The sequence below is a fragment of the Panthera pardus genome, unplaced genomic scaffold (genome assembly GCF_024362965.1).
Source record: "Panthera pardus isolate Hobbes unplaced genomic scaffold, ASM2436296v1 HiC_scaffold_24, whole genome shotgun sequence".
Lineage (NCBI taxonomy): Eukaryota > Metazoa > Chordata > Mammalia > Carnivora > Felidae > Panthera > Panthera pardus.
The window spans coordinates 53,166,750-53,181,834 of NW_026526810.1; the positions used below are offsets into that span (position 1 = coordinate 53,166,750).

At 39.4% G+C, this 15,085-nt stretch overlaps 1 protein-coding gene across 7 annotated transcripts; it reads right to left on the reverse strand.

The window, feature by feature from the left end:
* Window positions 1-755: 755 nt before the first annotated feature.
* HAUS2 (HAUS augmin like complex subunit 2) lies at window positions 756-15,072 on the reverse strand. 7 transcript variants are annotated; one of them, XM_019442433.2, is made up of 7 exons: window positions 14,931-15,028; window positions 9,820-9,949; window positions 9,183-9,275; window positions 8,785-8,854; window positions 6,065-6,197; window positions 4,701-4,809; window positions 756-2,887 (listed from the first exon to the last, which is right to left on the reverse strand). In XM_019442433.2, exons 3-7 carry the CDS (start codon window positions 9,270-9,272, stop codon window positions 2,678-2,680), a joined length of 612 nt encoding a protein of 203 aa, XP_019297978.1. In that variant the 5' UTR covers window positions 9,273-9,275; window positions 9,820-9,949; window positions 14,931-15,028; the 3' UTR covers window positions 756-2,677. The 7 variants fall into 7 exon arrangements, with proteins under 7 accessions (XP_019297978.1, XP_053745121.1, XP_053745120.1 ...); XM_053889146.1 differs by lacking the exons at window positions 9,820-9,949; window positions 14,931-15,028 and adding an exon at window positions 14,691-14,889 and having other exon boundaries at window positions 756-1,039; window positions 2,788-2,887; XM_053889145.1 differs by lacking the exons at window positions 9,820-9,949; window positions 14,931-15,028 and adding an exon at window positions 14,691-14,889 and having other exon boundaries at window positions 756-1,051; window positions 2,788-2,887.
* Window positions 15,073-15,085: the final 13 nt, after the last annotated feature.

The following is a 15,085-nucleotide window of genomic DNA, read 5'->3' on the forward strand; positions in this document are numbered from 1 at the left end:
TCAGGTTCTATGTAGAGGCCTTAACTGGGTTCAATCATGTATACCGTCCAGATATTCTCAGCACCACATTATCTCAAGGTTATGTCCTTGGGGGCACTTTCTGGGAGTGGGGAAAACAAGTAGAACCCACATTCCAAGAATAGGGAAGTGGGTGAGGAGCTTCGAGGTCGGTGAGCTCGAGCCCTGCGTCAGGCTCTGGGCTGATGGCTCAGAGCCTGGAGCCTGCTTCCGATTCTGTGTCTCCCTCTCTCTCTGCCCCTCCCCCATTCATGCTCTGTCTCCTCTGTCTCAAAAATAAATAAACGTTAATAAATAAATAAATAAAGTAGACCTCACTCTTACCTCAAGTTTTTGAGTCAGATAACCTATAGGCCTATACTTTATGTATTTTTTTTTTTTTTTTTGAGAGAGAGAGACAGGGTGCAAGTGAGTGAGGAGCAGAAAGAGAGAGAGAACCCCACAAGGGGCAGAGATAGAGAGGGAGAGAGAGAAGTGGTCGCACCCAAAGCAAGACTCGAACTCAGGAACTGTGAGATCATGACATGAGCTGAGGTTAGATGCTTAACGGACTGAGCCACCCAGGTACCCTATATGCCTATACTTTAAATGTAGACACTACAGAGAACCTATCACAAGATTCAGACAAGGGCCACAAAATTTTAGCTAGAAATTACAGGTTCATTTTTTTTTAATTTTGAAAAAGACACACTAGACAAAACAACCAGGCATATCAATTTTTGTTTACACACACACACACACACACACACACACACACACACACACACACACACAGAAAATCACATGAAGAAGAAACATAGTAAGATCTTTGCAAACAAGGCTGCTCTTGAACAAATTTCTGATGAAATACAAAACCTTGTTTAAGTGTCTAGGAAACGTTAATGTTCAAGATATTACGACCACTCTTCTATATCCCATTTGCAAAAGTAGCAAAGTAGGCTTCAAAACATGATCCTGGGTTGTTCTGGCAGTTTTTTGGCAAGGATCCTGCTTCCTTATGAACAAGTACTTTGCTCAGTCACTGTGTTGAGGTCTTCTTGTTAAGGAGTATGATGAATATAAGGATCAGTGAACCCTGGTGATACAGAGAATGCAACAGCATAAAAATACTGATGTTTACATCTTTTTTTAAAGCAAAAGAAACCACCTATGGCTTAGTATTAGCAAGTATTATTATGCCACTCTCTTTTTTATATGTACAATAATCTCAGGCAAAATATCTGAGCATTTTGTAAGGGAAACTTCTAAAAGTTTTAGATAACAGGGCTTTATCTATTCTTTGTTCTATCTTCCTTCTTTGCCTATTCATAAGGCTGCTAGGAGTTTCTTCATGTCTCAGGGTCTTCAACACCTCGCCCCTCAGGTTTGATACGTTTGGAAGATTCGTAGGATTCAGCATATCATTGTATCCATGGCTATGATTTATTACAACAAAAGCACACAGAGTAAAACAGCAAAGGGAAAAGGTGCATGGGGCAAAGTCCAGGGGAAATCAGGTACAACCTTCCAGAGTCCTCTGCTAGTTGAGTCACAGAGGATGTGCTTAATTCTCCCAGCAACCAAGGCAGAACATGTGTGAAATGTTGTCTTTCATGGAAACTCATTAGAAATGCAATGCCCAGGGTTATTTTCATGTGCTGGCCATATGTACCTTCTGCTTAGCATGCACCAAAATTCTAGACTCCCAGAAGGAAAGGTGGTCAGCACAAACCACATTGTACAGGGGCACCTGGGTGGCTCAGTCGGTTAAGCATCTAACTTTAGCTCAGGTCATGATTTCACAGTTTTTGAGTTTGAGTCCTGCTTCAGACTCTGTGCTGACAGCTCAGAGCCTGGAGCTTGCTTGGATTCTGTGTCTCCTCTCTCTGCCCCTCCCCGCCTTGTGCTCCTTCTCTCTCTCAAAAGAAAAAGCATTAAAAAAAAAAAAAAAAAGACCCCCACCAAAAACCACACTGTACAAACACTTCAGTCATAGTGAGCAATTCTTATTAGTGAGATTGGGAATGGAAGGAACCCTCCTGAAATCTTAAATTCCCAGAAGCCAGCCAAGCAGGCTTTATAAGCAGACTCTTTTGTATGCACAGTAACTTTCCCACAGGAAAAATCAACATACTTTCAGATGCAAGAAGACTCTTCTAATTCAGAAGCAAACATTTACAAAGATATAATAGGGACACCTGGGTGGCTCAGTCAGTTAGGTGTCCAACTCTTGATTTTGGCTTGAGTCATGATCCGTGTTGGGCTCTGCACTGACAGTGCGGAGTCTGCTTGGGATTCCCTCTCTCCCTCTCTCTCTCTGCCTCTCCTCTACTTGTGCTCTCTCTCTAAATAAATAAACTTTAAAAAATAATAAAAAATAAAAAGAAGACATAAAAGGGTCCACTGAGTGAGATATGGCTAAGGCACTCATGTTAATAAATTGTCATAGTTGTATTTGATCTTCAAGAGTTTTACTGTAAAGCAGAATGAAAATATATGAAAAACAAAGGAGAACTCAATTTGGTCTTAATGAAGTTGGAATCTTAGTGCTTTTCAATACAAAGAGGACTCTTTCAGTATTGCTAGCAGCAGAGCTTATGAATGCCCATATTACCTACAACTGGCTAGAAACAGACTTTGCATGACTATATGTAATTAAGCAAAAATAAACCATTGACAATCACTTGGCATTAACAGTTTGGATATGAACTTTAGAAGTAAAAGGTAAAGATGGCATTATAGCATCATGTTTATGAAGATAATTTTCTTCAGCTAGTATTTTGGGGATACAAGAGGAAACTTCCTTTTGTTGTTCTTGCCACTTGAGTATATTCTCTGCCAGTTCTTCTGTCTCAGTCACCAAAATATCCATTTTTGCTAAAGCCTTGCTCTGTAACATTTGAAAGAAGGGGAAAACAGGAGAAATTACATGTGTCATCAATACATCAGTATTATATCATAAATGGTTATGATAACAAAAGTTTACACCGGACATTTTCTAGCCCCTTAATACAAAGGCTTCTTAAAATTGTGCTCTCCTCATCTATTACAGCACACGTTTTTTCTTTGTGAGTTCATTTCTCTTTTGTCTTCAATTATCACCTCAAAGCAGATGACCCACAATCTATATTGTAAAACTTATCTCCTTCCTAAAATTCAGTCCTATATTTCAGTTTATTGAAAATCTCCACCTCAATGTACACTTAAGAACGCAATTTAACTGCAGTTCAACAATGATTAAAGGTTTTCTCTCTGTGCAAGGCATGTCAGAAAACAAACTCATTAGCTTTTTTGATTTCTTGCTCCTATTCACCCTGGAGTCACCAAGGCTAGATACTTTATTGCCTGGGATGTGTCCCTTGTCCAAAGAGTAGACACGTTCTAGGAATGTGACAATCTCAAAATCTACATAATCCTTTGTTTATCTATGCTTTAAATCTTTTATCTGAATGCCTGTATTTATTCTCCAAGTTTCTCTGCCGTTGGTTCCTCTGCACAGTCCTCTAACCTACAGTTTTAATGTGCACAGGAAACACCTGAGGAACTTACAAACCGTGGATTCAGATTCTGAAGGTCTAAGGTGAACGAAGCCTTCAATTCTGCATTTCTAACAAGGTTTTAGGTGATGCTGATGCTGTCTGCCTATACTTTGTGAGACTCCATCTATTCTATCCAATATTTTCTCTATTAAGGTATAATTCTGATCAAGTCACTTCTCTGTGTCCTTCTCTAAAGAACAAAACAAAAAACTATTTAAACTGTTGACTGTTCCCCCGTACTCAGATAGTAAAGTCTAAACTTCTTAGTCTGGTTTTCAAAGCATTCCATAAACTAACCCTGAATTAATCTCCCTTTCAATACCTTTAAGTATCAGCCAAAGTGGAGTACCACTCTGGCCCCAAACTACCAGTGCTAATTTTCATATCTTTCTTCACACTGCTGCTTTGGCCCATACTATTCTTTCTGATGCAAAATTCACTGATTCTTCAGTTCACTACTAACTACTATGTAAAACTTTATTAAAATATTCTTACCCCACTCCCAATCTCCCTAAAGTACAAGCAATCCCTCCCTTTTCTTTGCTTAATAGACAGCATCTTCTTTATAATTCTCTGCTGTATTCATGGCACAAAAGTAGTATTTTAAAGTAGAAAATATCCTACAGGTTTCTCACTAAATCTTGAGAATTTGGGAGCAGGGATCGGTTATATCCGTTTATCTCTCCTAACACCTATAGCAAAGCCCCTAGCACAATAAAAAGAACACGTATTTATTAAATATTGGAATTTTGGAATAAAACACTGTAAAATGACTTCTAAAAAAGCTAAAAAAAAAAGAGAGAGAAAGCATCTTAATTAAAAAAAAATAATTCATTCAAGGGTTTCTGGGTGGCTTAGTCGGTTAAACATCCGACTTTGGCTCAGATCATGATCTTGGGGTTTGTGGGTTTGAGTTCTGCATCGGGCTCTGTGCTGACAGCTCAGAGCCTGGAGCCTGCTTTGTATTCTGTGTCTCCTTTGCTCTCTGCCCCTCCCTCCACCTCAAAAATAAATAAGCATTAAAAAACATAATTCATTCAGAGTATTAGCCATCAAAAAGTTAAACAAAGAGATCACACATTTGAGCTTCTACTATAAAAGAACTAAAGAGCCAAATGCAATATAAAGTAGTTGAGGTACTTAACTGCTACTGTTAATACTCACCATTTTCTTTAGATTTTCATCTAAATGAGGGATATTTCTAATTGTTTCCAGATGGTTTTCTAATCTTTCAATGAAAGTCACTGCCAACTCCAGCAAATGTACCATGTATCTGAAAGAGGGAGAAAAAAGTCAACCATTTTCTTTTTAGTTATTTTGTGTCCCCCCCCTTTCCCTTTAATTAGGATTTTTAATAAAAGAGAATTACAAGCAACCCAGTGAGCCAATAATAACTGTTCTGCATTCATGGAAATACCAGTGATAAAAATGTCACTCTCTTTCACTTTAGGCAGAAATTAACTTGTCATCCAAACAGAAAAACAGAGACAACACTAATCCAATCTGGTACCCAACCTAATAGACAAAACTTAATGTTAATCATTTTCTCATATAAGTAAAGAAATTTCCCTAGATTAAATCTCATTCCATTTCAATGTACTCATTTTCAGTGAAGGGTGAAGACAATAAGGATAAATGTACTTGACTGAAACAGGCTACACGTAAAACCACTTTGAATCTTTGCATTTGCAAAATGCTTTAAAATCATTACTTACTTTTTCTGATATAATGTACAATATACACATTAATGGTATTTTACTGTACCGAATAGATACTGAATATACCCTCATGAATGGAATTTTTATATTTATTCTTTTACCACAAGATAAAAAAAAATCTGACACTTAAGAGAGGTACTATTGCTTGGGCTTATCCAATAAGGCACAGGTGGAGAAAGTTAGCAGTCAGATCCCAAGATGTTTGCTTCTTTACTGTTATTTATGATTATACTTGCAATACTCTTATGGGGAGAAGAGCAAAAGAAAGCATGCCCATTCTATGGATTGGGAAACAGAGGCTTAAACAAATCATTTGCACAAGGCTTTGAAGCCTACAAACAGCAGAAATGAGATCAGACTTTTTTAAATTAGAAAGTGACTTTTCTCATTTCTTTCTTAAAGTCATTATCATCATTCCTAAAACACAGTGGGCAAAAGGAATGCCTTTCTCTTCACCACAGCTTAACTGTTTAAAAGCAAAAGGTTTTCTTTCTGGTTAAAGTTAATAATAATAATTAATGTTAACAGATTAATGTTAACAATCACTAATATATTGTTTAATGAATTAATCTATGAAACAACTACTAAACATAAAATGCCCTCAGGAAACATGTGTAACTATTAATTTCTACTTTTTAAAAAAAAGAGTTTATTTATTTATTTTGAGAGAGACAGAGACAATGCAAGTGGGGGAGGGTCAGAGAGAGAGGGAGAGAGAGGATCCCAAGCAGGCACCGCACTGTCAGCAGAGTCTGACGCTCAACCAACTCAGTCACCCGGGTGCCCCTAATTTCTACTTTTTAGTTTAACCTGTGATAAACAGCTTCAATAGGCAAGTTTTCCTGGCACATGGGTTTCAACAGTCTTTGCCGCAGGGACCTCTTTTCTTTTAGCACCGCTTCCAAATGATTATTCATGTTTTGCAGAGCATTACACTTCTGAGCTACATAAACCAGAAACAGTAATTATAGTTAGTAATATAATATGACAAGTAAGTTTTAAAAATCGCTAATAATTCTTTGCTTTGATCTGACTCTACCAATGTCGAAAATTAACCCATTTCTCTCCTAAATATCTGCCCTTTGCTATCTGTAATGCCCAAACCAGTTTACTTTCAACGATTTTCTCTTACTTTGCTGACAACCAAATCCAGTGCTAAATTCTTTGTCTGCATTGTTTAACTCTACTCCTAGTTTAGTTTTTATAGCCTGCCCCGTATTCTTCACATAAAATCTCTTTTCTCATCTTGGCCTCTAATATATCTTTTTAAAGTTTTATTTCTTTATTTTATTTATTTGAGAGAGAGAGAGAGAGAGAGTGAAAGTAGGGAAGGGGCATAGAGAGAAGCTAAGAGAGAACCCCAAGCACTGACAGCCTGGATCTTGCCATGGGGCTTGATTCCACAACCCTGGGATCATGACCTGAACCAAAATCAAGAGTCAGACGCTCAACCAACTGAGCCATCCAGGCACCCCTCTGCCTCTGATATTGTACATTCATATTAAAAAACAAACATTTCTCTTACAAGCTATTTCTGATTATTTCAATATTTTGCCCAGAATTCAGTTAATGGCTGCCAAATGCCTTTTTTCAAATTTTTATTTTGAAAAAATTTTAAACTTACAGAAAAGTTTCATTGAACTCCCACATACATTTCACCCAGACTCACCAACCGTTAACATTTAGCTACATTTTTATTTCTTCTTTCTCCACATACCCATACATGTATTTTTGCTGATCCATTTAAGAGTAAGTTGTAGAGGGATGCCTGGGTGGCTCAGTCAGTCAAGCATTGGACTCTTGATCTCGTCTCAGGTCATGATCTCACGGTTAGTGAGTTTGAGTCCCACCTCGGGCTCTGCACTGAAGACATGGAACCTGCTTGGGGATCTCTCTCTCTCTCTCTCTCTCTCTCTCTCTGACCCTCCCCTGCTCTCTTGCTCTCTCTCTCAAAATAAATAAACTTAAAAAGAAGAATAGGGGTGCCTGACTGGCTCAAGTCATGATCTCACAGTTCCTGGGGTTGAACCCTGTGTCAGGCTCTGTGCTGACAGCTGGGAGCCTGGAGCCTGCCTCAGATTCTGTGTCTCCTTTTCTCTCTGCCCCTCCCAGACTTACTCTCTGTCTCTCAAAAATGAATAAAGGTTAAAAAAAAAAAAAAAGAGTAAATTGTAGATATCATGAACTTTTACCCCTAAAACTTGAGCATGTATTTCCCCAAATAGCATTCTCTTATGTAATCACAAGTGTCAAATTCAGAAAATTTAACATTTTTATAATACCACCAATATATAATATAGTCTATATCGACACATCATCACCAAGTAACTCAATAATGTCCCTTAGAGCAAAAAAAAATTTTTAAGTTTATTTATTTTGAGACAGAGAGAGAGAGAGAGAGAGAGAGAAAACATGAGAAGGGGAGGGGCAGAGAGAAAGGGAGAGAGAGAATCCCAAGCAGGCTCCACACTGTCAGTGCAGAGCCTGTTGTGGAGCTTGATCCCATGAATTGTGAGATCATGACCTGAGCCAAAATTAAGAGTCAAACACTTAACCAACTGAGCCACCCAGGCACCCCAGCAAAAGAATTTCTAAGCAAGTAGTCAATCCATAACCACACCGTGCTTTGGCTATCATGTTCCTTTACTCTCCTTTATTTTTTTTTATTAAAAAAAATTGTTTTTAAATGTTTATTTATTTTTGAGAGAGACAGAGACAGAATGTGAGTGGGTTAGGGGGAGAGAGAGAGAGAGGGAGACACAGAATCCGAAGCAGGCTCCAGGCTCTGAGCTGTCAGCACAGAGCCCGATGCGGGGCTCAAACTCAAGAGCTGTGAGATCATGACTTGAGCGGAAATCGGATGCTCAACCAACTGAACCACCCAGGCGCCCCAAGTCTCCTTTATTTTTTTTTTAAAGATTTAAAATTTTTTTTTATTTTTAAGTAATTTCTATGCCCAACATGGGGCTTGAACCTACAATCCCTAGATCAAGAGTCGCAAGCTCCACTAACTAAGCCAGCCAGGCACCCCTAGTTTCCTTTAATCTGGAAAGTTCTTTGGCCTTTGTCTTCCAAGATTTCCTGAAAAATTTCTTTTAAGTTTTTTTATTTATTTTGAGAGAGAGAGAGAGCACATGCACACACAGGGGAGGGGCAGAGAGAGGGAAAGAGAAAATTCCAAGCAGGCTCTGTACCATCAGTGTGGAGCCTGATGCAGGGCTCCACCCCAGGAACCATGAGATCATGACTGGAGCCAAAATCAAGAGTCCGATGCTTAACCAACCGAGCCACCCATACAGCTCTAAGCTTTCCTGAATCTGAGGAGTTCCTACCTTGGTCACTTATTATGCTATATGCACTAGTCAAGCCAACAGGACTTCTATTTGAGCACAGAAAATAAGACTTTATTAGCTTTGGGGCAATACCTGGAAAAGTTATGGTATATCATAATTTTACTGCCTGGTGTTTATTTAAGGTAATCCAGGAAAAAGTTGAAATTCCAATGATTACCCATTTCCTCAAATACTTACCCAAAAAGGAAGGATGAATAACATCTGCTGCATCTTTTTCTAGTCTTAAAAGTTCAATTTCCAGGTTTTTCTACATTAGGAAGAAAAATAACACTTAGCTCATGCGGAATGCAGCCTGAAGGCTTACATTTTGGCAAAAATGGATAGTCTTTAACCTAGGAACACTAGAGGGAATGGAAGGCAGAATTTGTTATGAGAGCCTAGGGGATTTACTGCAGGTTTTTACTTTGGTGTTTAAGCCCTATTGCTGCTACTGCTATGACTACATAAATAAACACGAATCCAGCTATGTGCTAGACACTATTCTAAGTGCAAGAGAACTACTGCTGGAATCAATTACGATTTTTTTTTTTTTTCCTGTACTAGAAGCAGAAAGCAAAAAGTCCAACAAAATTTACCTGGTAGATTTCAGCTTGAATGTTTGTCATCTGCTGTAGTCTGGAGAAGTTCACAAAGCAAGAAGCTGATTTCTTAGATATATTTAACATCTCCTATTGGTAAGTGAACAAAGAAAGCAGCAGTATGTCATATAAAAAAGTTTGTGTGCCTTGAAACAGCATGTCCACACACATAAAACATGAGGATTTATCATGTGCAACATTGCCCCTGAAAAATGAAGTACTGAAGTATAACAGTAGCAATGTGTATTTCCTGTTTTTAACATCTCTATCACAAATCTTTTGCCCAAATATTTAAAAAATAAGAAAAACAAGACTTAATCACTTTGTACTACTTCCTAAAGTACCATGCACATTATGTTTGTATTAGTGACAGCTTACCAGAGAAGGCTGCTAACAGTAAGAAGGTGGAGGCTGAGGTTGTTGGAGAATCACCTCTATACAAATCACCAAGACCCAGTCTCTGACCTTCCTGAGTCTAACATTAAAGGCTTCCCCACCATGGAATCACTTATCTGATGCATTAAAAGACCTCTCTATTGGCTAGAAGTCATTCATCCTGTGTCTTTTCACATTCTCATTCTTTTAGGCAAAGGAATGTTTTGTTCAGGTGTAATTATTTTTCTAAAAACCTTACCCGCCCTTCATCCTTTCATTTTATGCAAAATATTGCTTGCATATATAGCCACCTTAAATTGCAGGTTACTTCAGAATAAGAATATTGTTCATCCTTTGGCTTCATCCATAATTTTCTGTATCCTCTTCTCCTTTTTGAGAATGGTAGCACAGAAAAACTTTAGATATCTTATAGGCAAAGGATTGGGAAATGAAAGCCCATGAACTAAATGAACTAAAGTGACTGTTTTTGTGCAGCCCATAAGCTAAGAACGGTTTTTATATTTTTTAATGTTGGGGAAGAAAAATCAAAAGAAAAACAGTATTTTGTGACACATGAAAACTACATGAAATTCAAATTTCAGGATCCAGGATAAACTCAAGTGTACCCATTCATTTACTTATTTCCTCTGGCTTCTTTCACACTACCACAGCCCAGTTGCAACCATATGGATCTAAAATCCTCAGATACTTATCCTCTCGCCTTTAATAGCAAAAATTTGCTAACCAATGATAACCAATTTTATAAGCACTGATTGAGTTAGGCCATGGAAGATTCAAGTATGGATGAAATAAGCTCTCTGTCCTTTAATAAGCTCATGATGGATGAAAAGGGAAAGGTATTCTTGTACTAACACATATGTGAGACGAAGGGGAAGATGAATCTAGAAACGTAGTTTCCTGCGTCATCATGGAAGATCTTGATAAATGCAGAAAATGAGAGCAACTGAAGGTTTTCTGGTGAAGAAGTAACATGATCATATATGATACATATTTTAGAAACTTAAATATTGACAGTATGGAATATAAAACTGATGAGGCTGGGGGAAAGAAGGAATGGGGAATGACTACCTAAGTGAGTATGGAGTTTCCATTGGGGATGATAAAAAAAAAAGTTTTGAAAAAAGTTTCACAACACTGTGATTGTATCATGCCACTGAAGTGTACACTTTAAGATGGTTAAAATGGTAAATTTTATGTTATGAGTATTTTACCACAATAAACACTTAATTCTGGTAACTAACCAACAAAATAAAACAAGTAAAAACAAACAAAAACTAGGGAAGAGATGGGACTGGAGGTTAAATATTTAGACAAGGGGCTACTACAGCATTCTAGGTGAGAAGATGAGAATGTGGAATAGGTCAGTAGCAGTTAAAAAGGAAAGGAAGAGAGTGCCTGGGTGGCTCAGTGGGATAAGCGGCCGACTCTTGATTTCGGCTCTGGTCATGCATGATCTCACAGTTTGTAAGCTTGAGTCCCACACTAGGCTCCCGGTTGTTAGCACGGAGATTCTTTCTCTCCCCCTCTCTCTACCCCTCCTCGACTCAAGCTCACGCTCTCTCTCAAAATAAATAAATACGCTTAAAAAAAAATAGGAAAGGAAGGCATAGATGTGAGTCCCTGGTGAGATAAAATTCATAAATCCTAGATGATATGGGGTACCAGGGATGAAGTCAAGTCAATGCTAACTCCAAGGATCCTGGCTCCAGTGACTAGACAGATAGATATGCCATTCAGTGAGGAAGATAACACAAGATATTTTACTGACGGCAAAACTGAGGATTGAGGGAGTAAAGCAGTATAGTTTAACTTCATTCTATGTATATCATGGCTGAAATGAGGACAAATCTAATCCACTGCATTTCCATTATGTAAGTGGAAGGTAAATAAAAGTAAAACATCTTCCATTTCTCACTGTAACTTACTCGTTCTCTTATCTCTCCATCCCTCCCTGTGTATACACTAATCTTAACCACACACATGGCAATCTAGTAAACTGTTGGGTTCAACAGCAGGGTAATGGAGCTTAGCCAAAAACATGCAAGAGAAACCAGTGGAAAAATAAAAATGTTTGAGGGAGAGCCAAAAGGAGAGAGGAAAGAAAGAGTAGCCAAATTTCCTAGAAATAGAAATTCTGTTTCTATTTCTACAAATAGAAATTCTAACTATTTGAGGATTCTGACTTAGCCCTATGTCTTTATTTTTTTTTTTTAACGTTTATTTATTTTTGAGACAGAGAGAGACAGAGCATGAATGGGGGGAGGGTCAGAGAGAGAGGGAGACACAGAATCAGAAGCAGGCTCCAGGCTCTGAGCTGTCAGCACAGAGCCTGACGCGGGGCTTGAACTCGTGAACCACGAGATCATGACCTGAGCCGAAGTTGGACACTTAACTGACTGAGCCACCCAGGCGCCCCAACCCTATATCTTTAAAAAAAGAAAAAAAGGCAAAGATTGGGGAATACAGAAAAGTCTTTGCTGTTAATGACTGCCATTAAATATTATACACTTTATATGCCAGTAGGGTAAAGGGACAATGAAAATGAAAGGATCCTGAAAACGGGAGTCTGTTTAGGGTATTTCTGTTCATTCTGTTGCTAGGCACAAGAAGCTGAAGTCCAAGACTTTTATGTGCAATATAAAAATCCTGGGGCACCTGGATGGCTCAGTGGGTTGAGTGTCTGCTTCTTGGTTTTGGCTCAGGTCATGATCCCAGGGTTGTGAGATTGAGCCCTGTGTCCAGCTGAGCTGAGCATGGAACTTGCTTAAGATTCATTCCCTCTCTCCCTCTCCCTTTCCCTCCCTTCCCCTCCCTCCCTCCCTCCCTCCCTCCCTCCCTCTCTCTCTCTCTCTCCCTGCCCACCCCCCCCACCACAAGAAAGAAAAAAAGAAAAAGAATCCCAGTAACATTGTGCACATAATATATATATATATATATATATATATATATATATATATATATATGTATGTATGTATAAACTTGTGTCTGTGGGCATACTTTCTTCTTTTTTTTTTGTCCTTTCTACTTGATACTGAATTCTAGCTGAGGGACGTTAAAAGGGAGGCAGTATAGTAGAGAGTTAAGAGCAGAGCCCTTATAATGGGGGAGGGGCTACAGAGGGTAACACTGAGAAAATAACAGATATACAGTCCTATCTATATACCTGTGTGTGTGTTTGTGTGTATGTATTCAATAGAGCTGCCATGACTCACTAAAGCTTGCCAGAAAAACATGTGGGACATAAGGCCACTGAAGCCATCCTAGGGCATATATCAGAGCAAATACCCCATTTATCTTACACTTAACCATACCTTTCTTTCACTAAATCATTCCCCAATGGATAGATCAAAACAGAACAAAGCGCAAACAAACTATGTTTTCTGGAAGAGTTGTATCATACAGCAATTTTAAGCATTACTCTTAAAAAAATTTTTTTTTACTGTTTATTTATTTTTGAGAGAGAGGGAGAGACAGAGTGTGAGCAGGGGAGGGGCAGAGAGAGAGGGAGACACAGAATCTGAAGAAGGCTCCAGGCTCTGAGGTGTCAGCACAGAGCCTGATGCAGGGCTCGAACTCAGGAACCGAGAGATCATGACCTGAGCCAAAGTTGGACACTTAACCCAACTGAGCCACCCAGGCGCCCCGCATTACTCTTCATTTTTAATGCACATGGGATGATATACACTTAAGGGATAGACTAAAGAGATCCTATAACACATATGATTGTTAAGATGGTCTTAAAGAGCTGTGGTTGGCAAATCTTACCTGTAAGCAAAACAGGTAACTAATTAGTGCTACTTGAAGGACACTAGGAAGATCCTCTCCAAAACAACTTCCACCCCAACAAACAGCTTACTTATCAACGCCTAAAATTCTCTCAGATGTTTATTTCTCCTACCAATACACTCTAGAGGGATAATTCCCAAATGACTTACAGTATGAGTTTAACAAATTACTTTGTTACAGAACTAAACAATACAAGGCAGACTATTAGGCAATCCGGTAGGAAGAAAACCCAGGAGAGAAGAGAGGAAGGTGAGAACTGGGGAGTGCTGTAGTTAGGTTTTGCCTATTTTCCAATGCATTCATTTGTACCCCTTTCCTCCCCCCAAATTCATAAGGTCTGGTTACTAGAGCCTCAAGTAATCTATTAGACTTCAATAGAAGTTTAAACTCTTTCAAGATAGTTTCATAGTATCATCTATCACAGTTCATCTTAGAGATGATACAATGTGTCAGAAAAGGCAGCTCTGTGATCTATTTCACTAGTTGAGTGACCTTGGATAAATTTCTTGGTCTTCTCAGGCCTTAGTTTCTTCATCTTAAAAATAGTATATGGTAGAGGTGCCCGGATGCCTCAGTCAGTTGAGCATCCAACTCTCGGTGTCAGCTCAGGTTATGATTCCCGGGGTTTCCTAAGTTCAAGCCCCACAAGTGCTATGCACCGTCAGCGCGGAGCCTGCTTGGGATTCTCTCTCTGTCCCTCCCGTTCTAGCGCTATCTTTGTCTCTCTCAAAATAAATAAATAAACTGACTGCCTTGGACCCATAATCTCCCCCACCCTGTGTGACTCCCCTCTCTTCTACTGGCATAAAACTTGGTGTGTGTTCTCAAATACACTTTTAAAAAATTGAAAAAAAAATAGGGCATGATAGAATTCTCTAATGATTCTTCTAAGTATACAAAGTTGTGTATTTTCCATAAATCTTACATCATGTTCATATAGCTAATCTCTGCGGATGATTTTACCTTTCTACTTTCCGTTTCCTTTTTAGCCAAAATCCTCAACTTGCTCGTTATCTCAAAATTTCTTTCCCTCAATCTCACTTTCCCCATTTCCTTGTCACTTTTGCCACTTGTATTCCATTATTCCCTCACATCATTAAAGAAAAGAAAAGATGCGTGCTTCCCCTGACGCTCTTCTGTACCCAGCGCCTCCCGGCGAAAATATGCTTCAATACCTCACACCCACAAGCGTAGTTTGGGAACGTTTGTGTTGTAACTAATTATCCCTATTCCCCAAGCCTGGCACCCGTTACAATGTAGAGGAGGTAGCAATGGTGAGAAAAATCGGGGAAGACTGGTCTTTATTATCTCTCACGAACTGACCGAGGATAACTCGCCCGCAGACACTTGAAATATCATCTTCTTGGAGCCCCGCTTTCGCACCACCACTGCAGAACGGTCACTACTGTTGCCTGGAAGGGGTTCCAACGGCATCTACTACAGTACGGCCCCTAGCCAGCACTCTCACACACACTTCGGCAGCCCAGCACCACCACCACCTCACAGCCATCTTCTGTTGCCACCGTCGGCACCCCCTTAATGACGCCATCGCCGCCCACGCACCTGAGTGACCAGCCCCGAAGCTACGAAACGGTCCAGCAGTAGCCCCGCAGCATTTGGCTCGGCCGCGCGATCCCAGGGGTTCGCAGCAGCCATGGCTGCAAGCCACCCCCCGGATTGGCGCGGAGAGTGAGTGGAACGCACTGCGAACGCGCCGC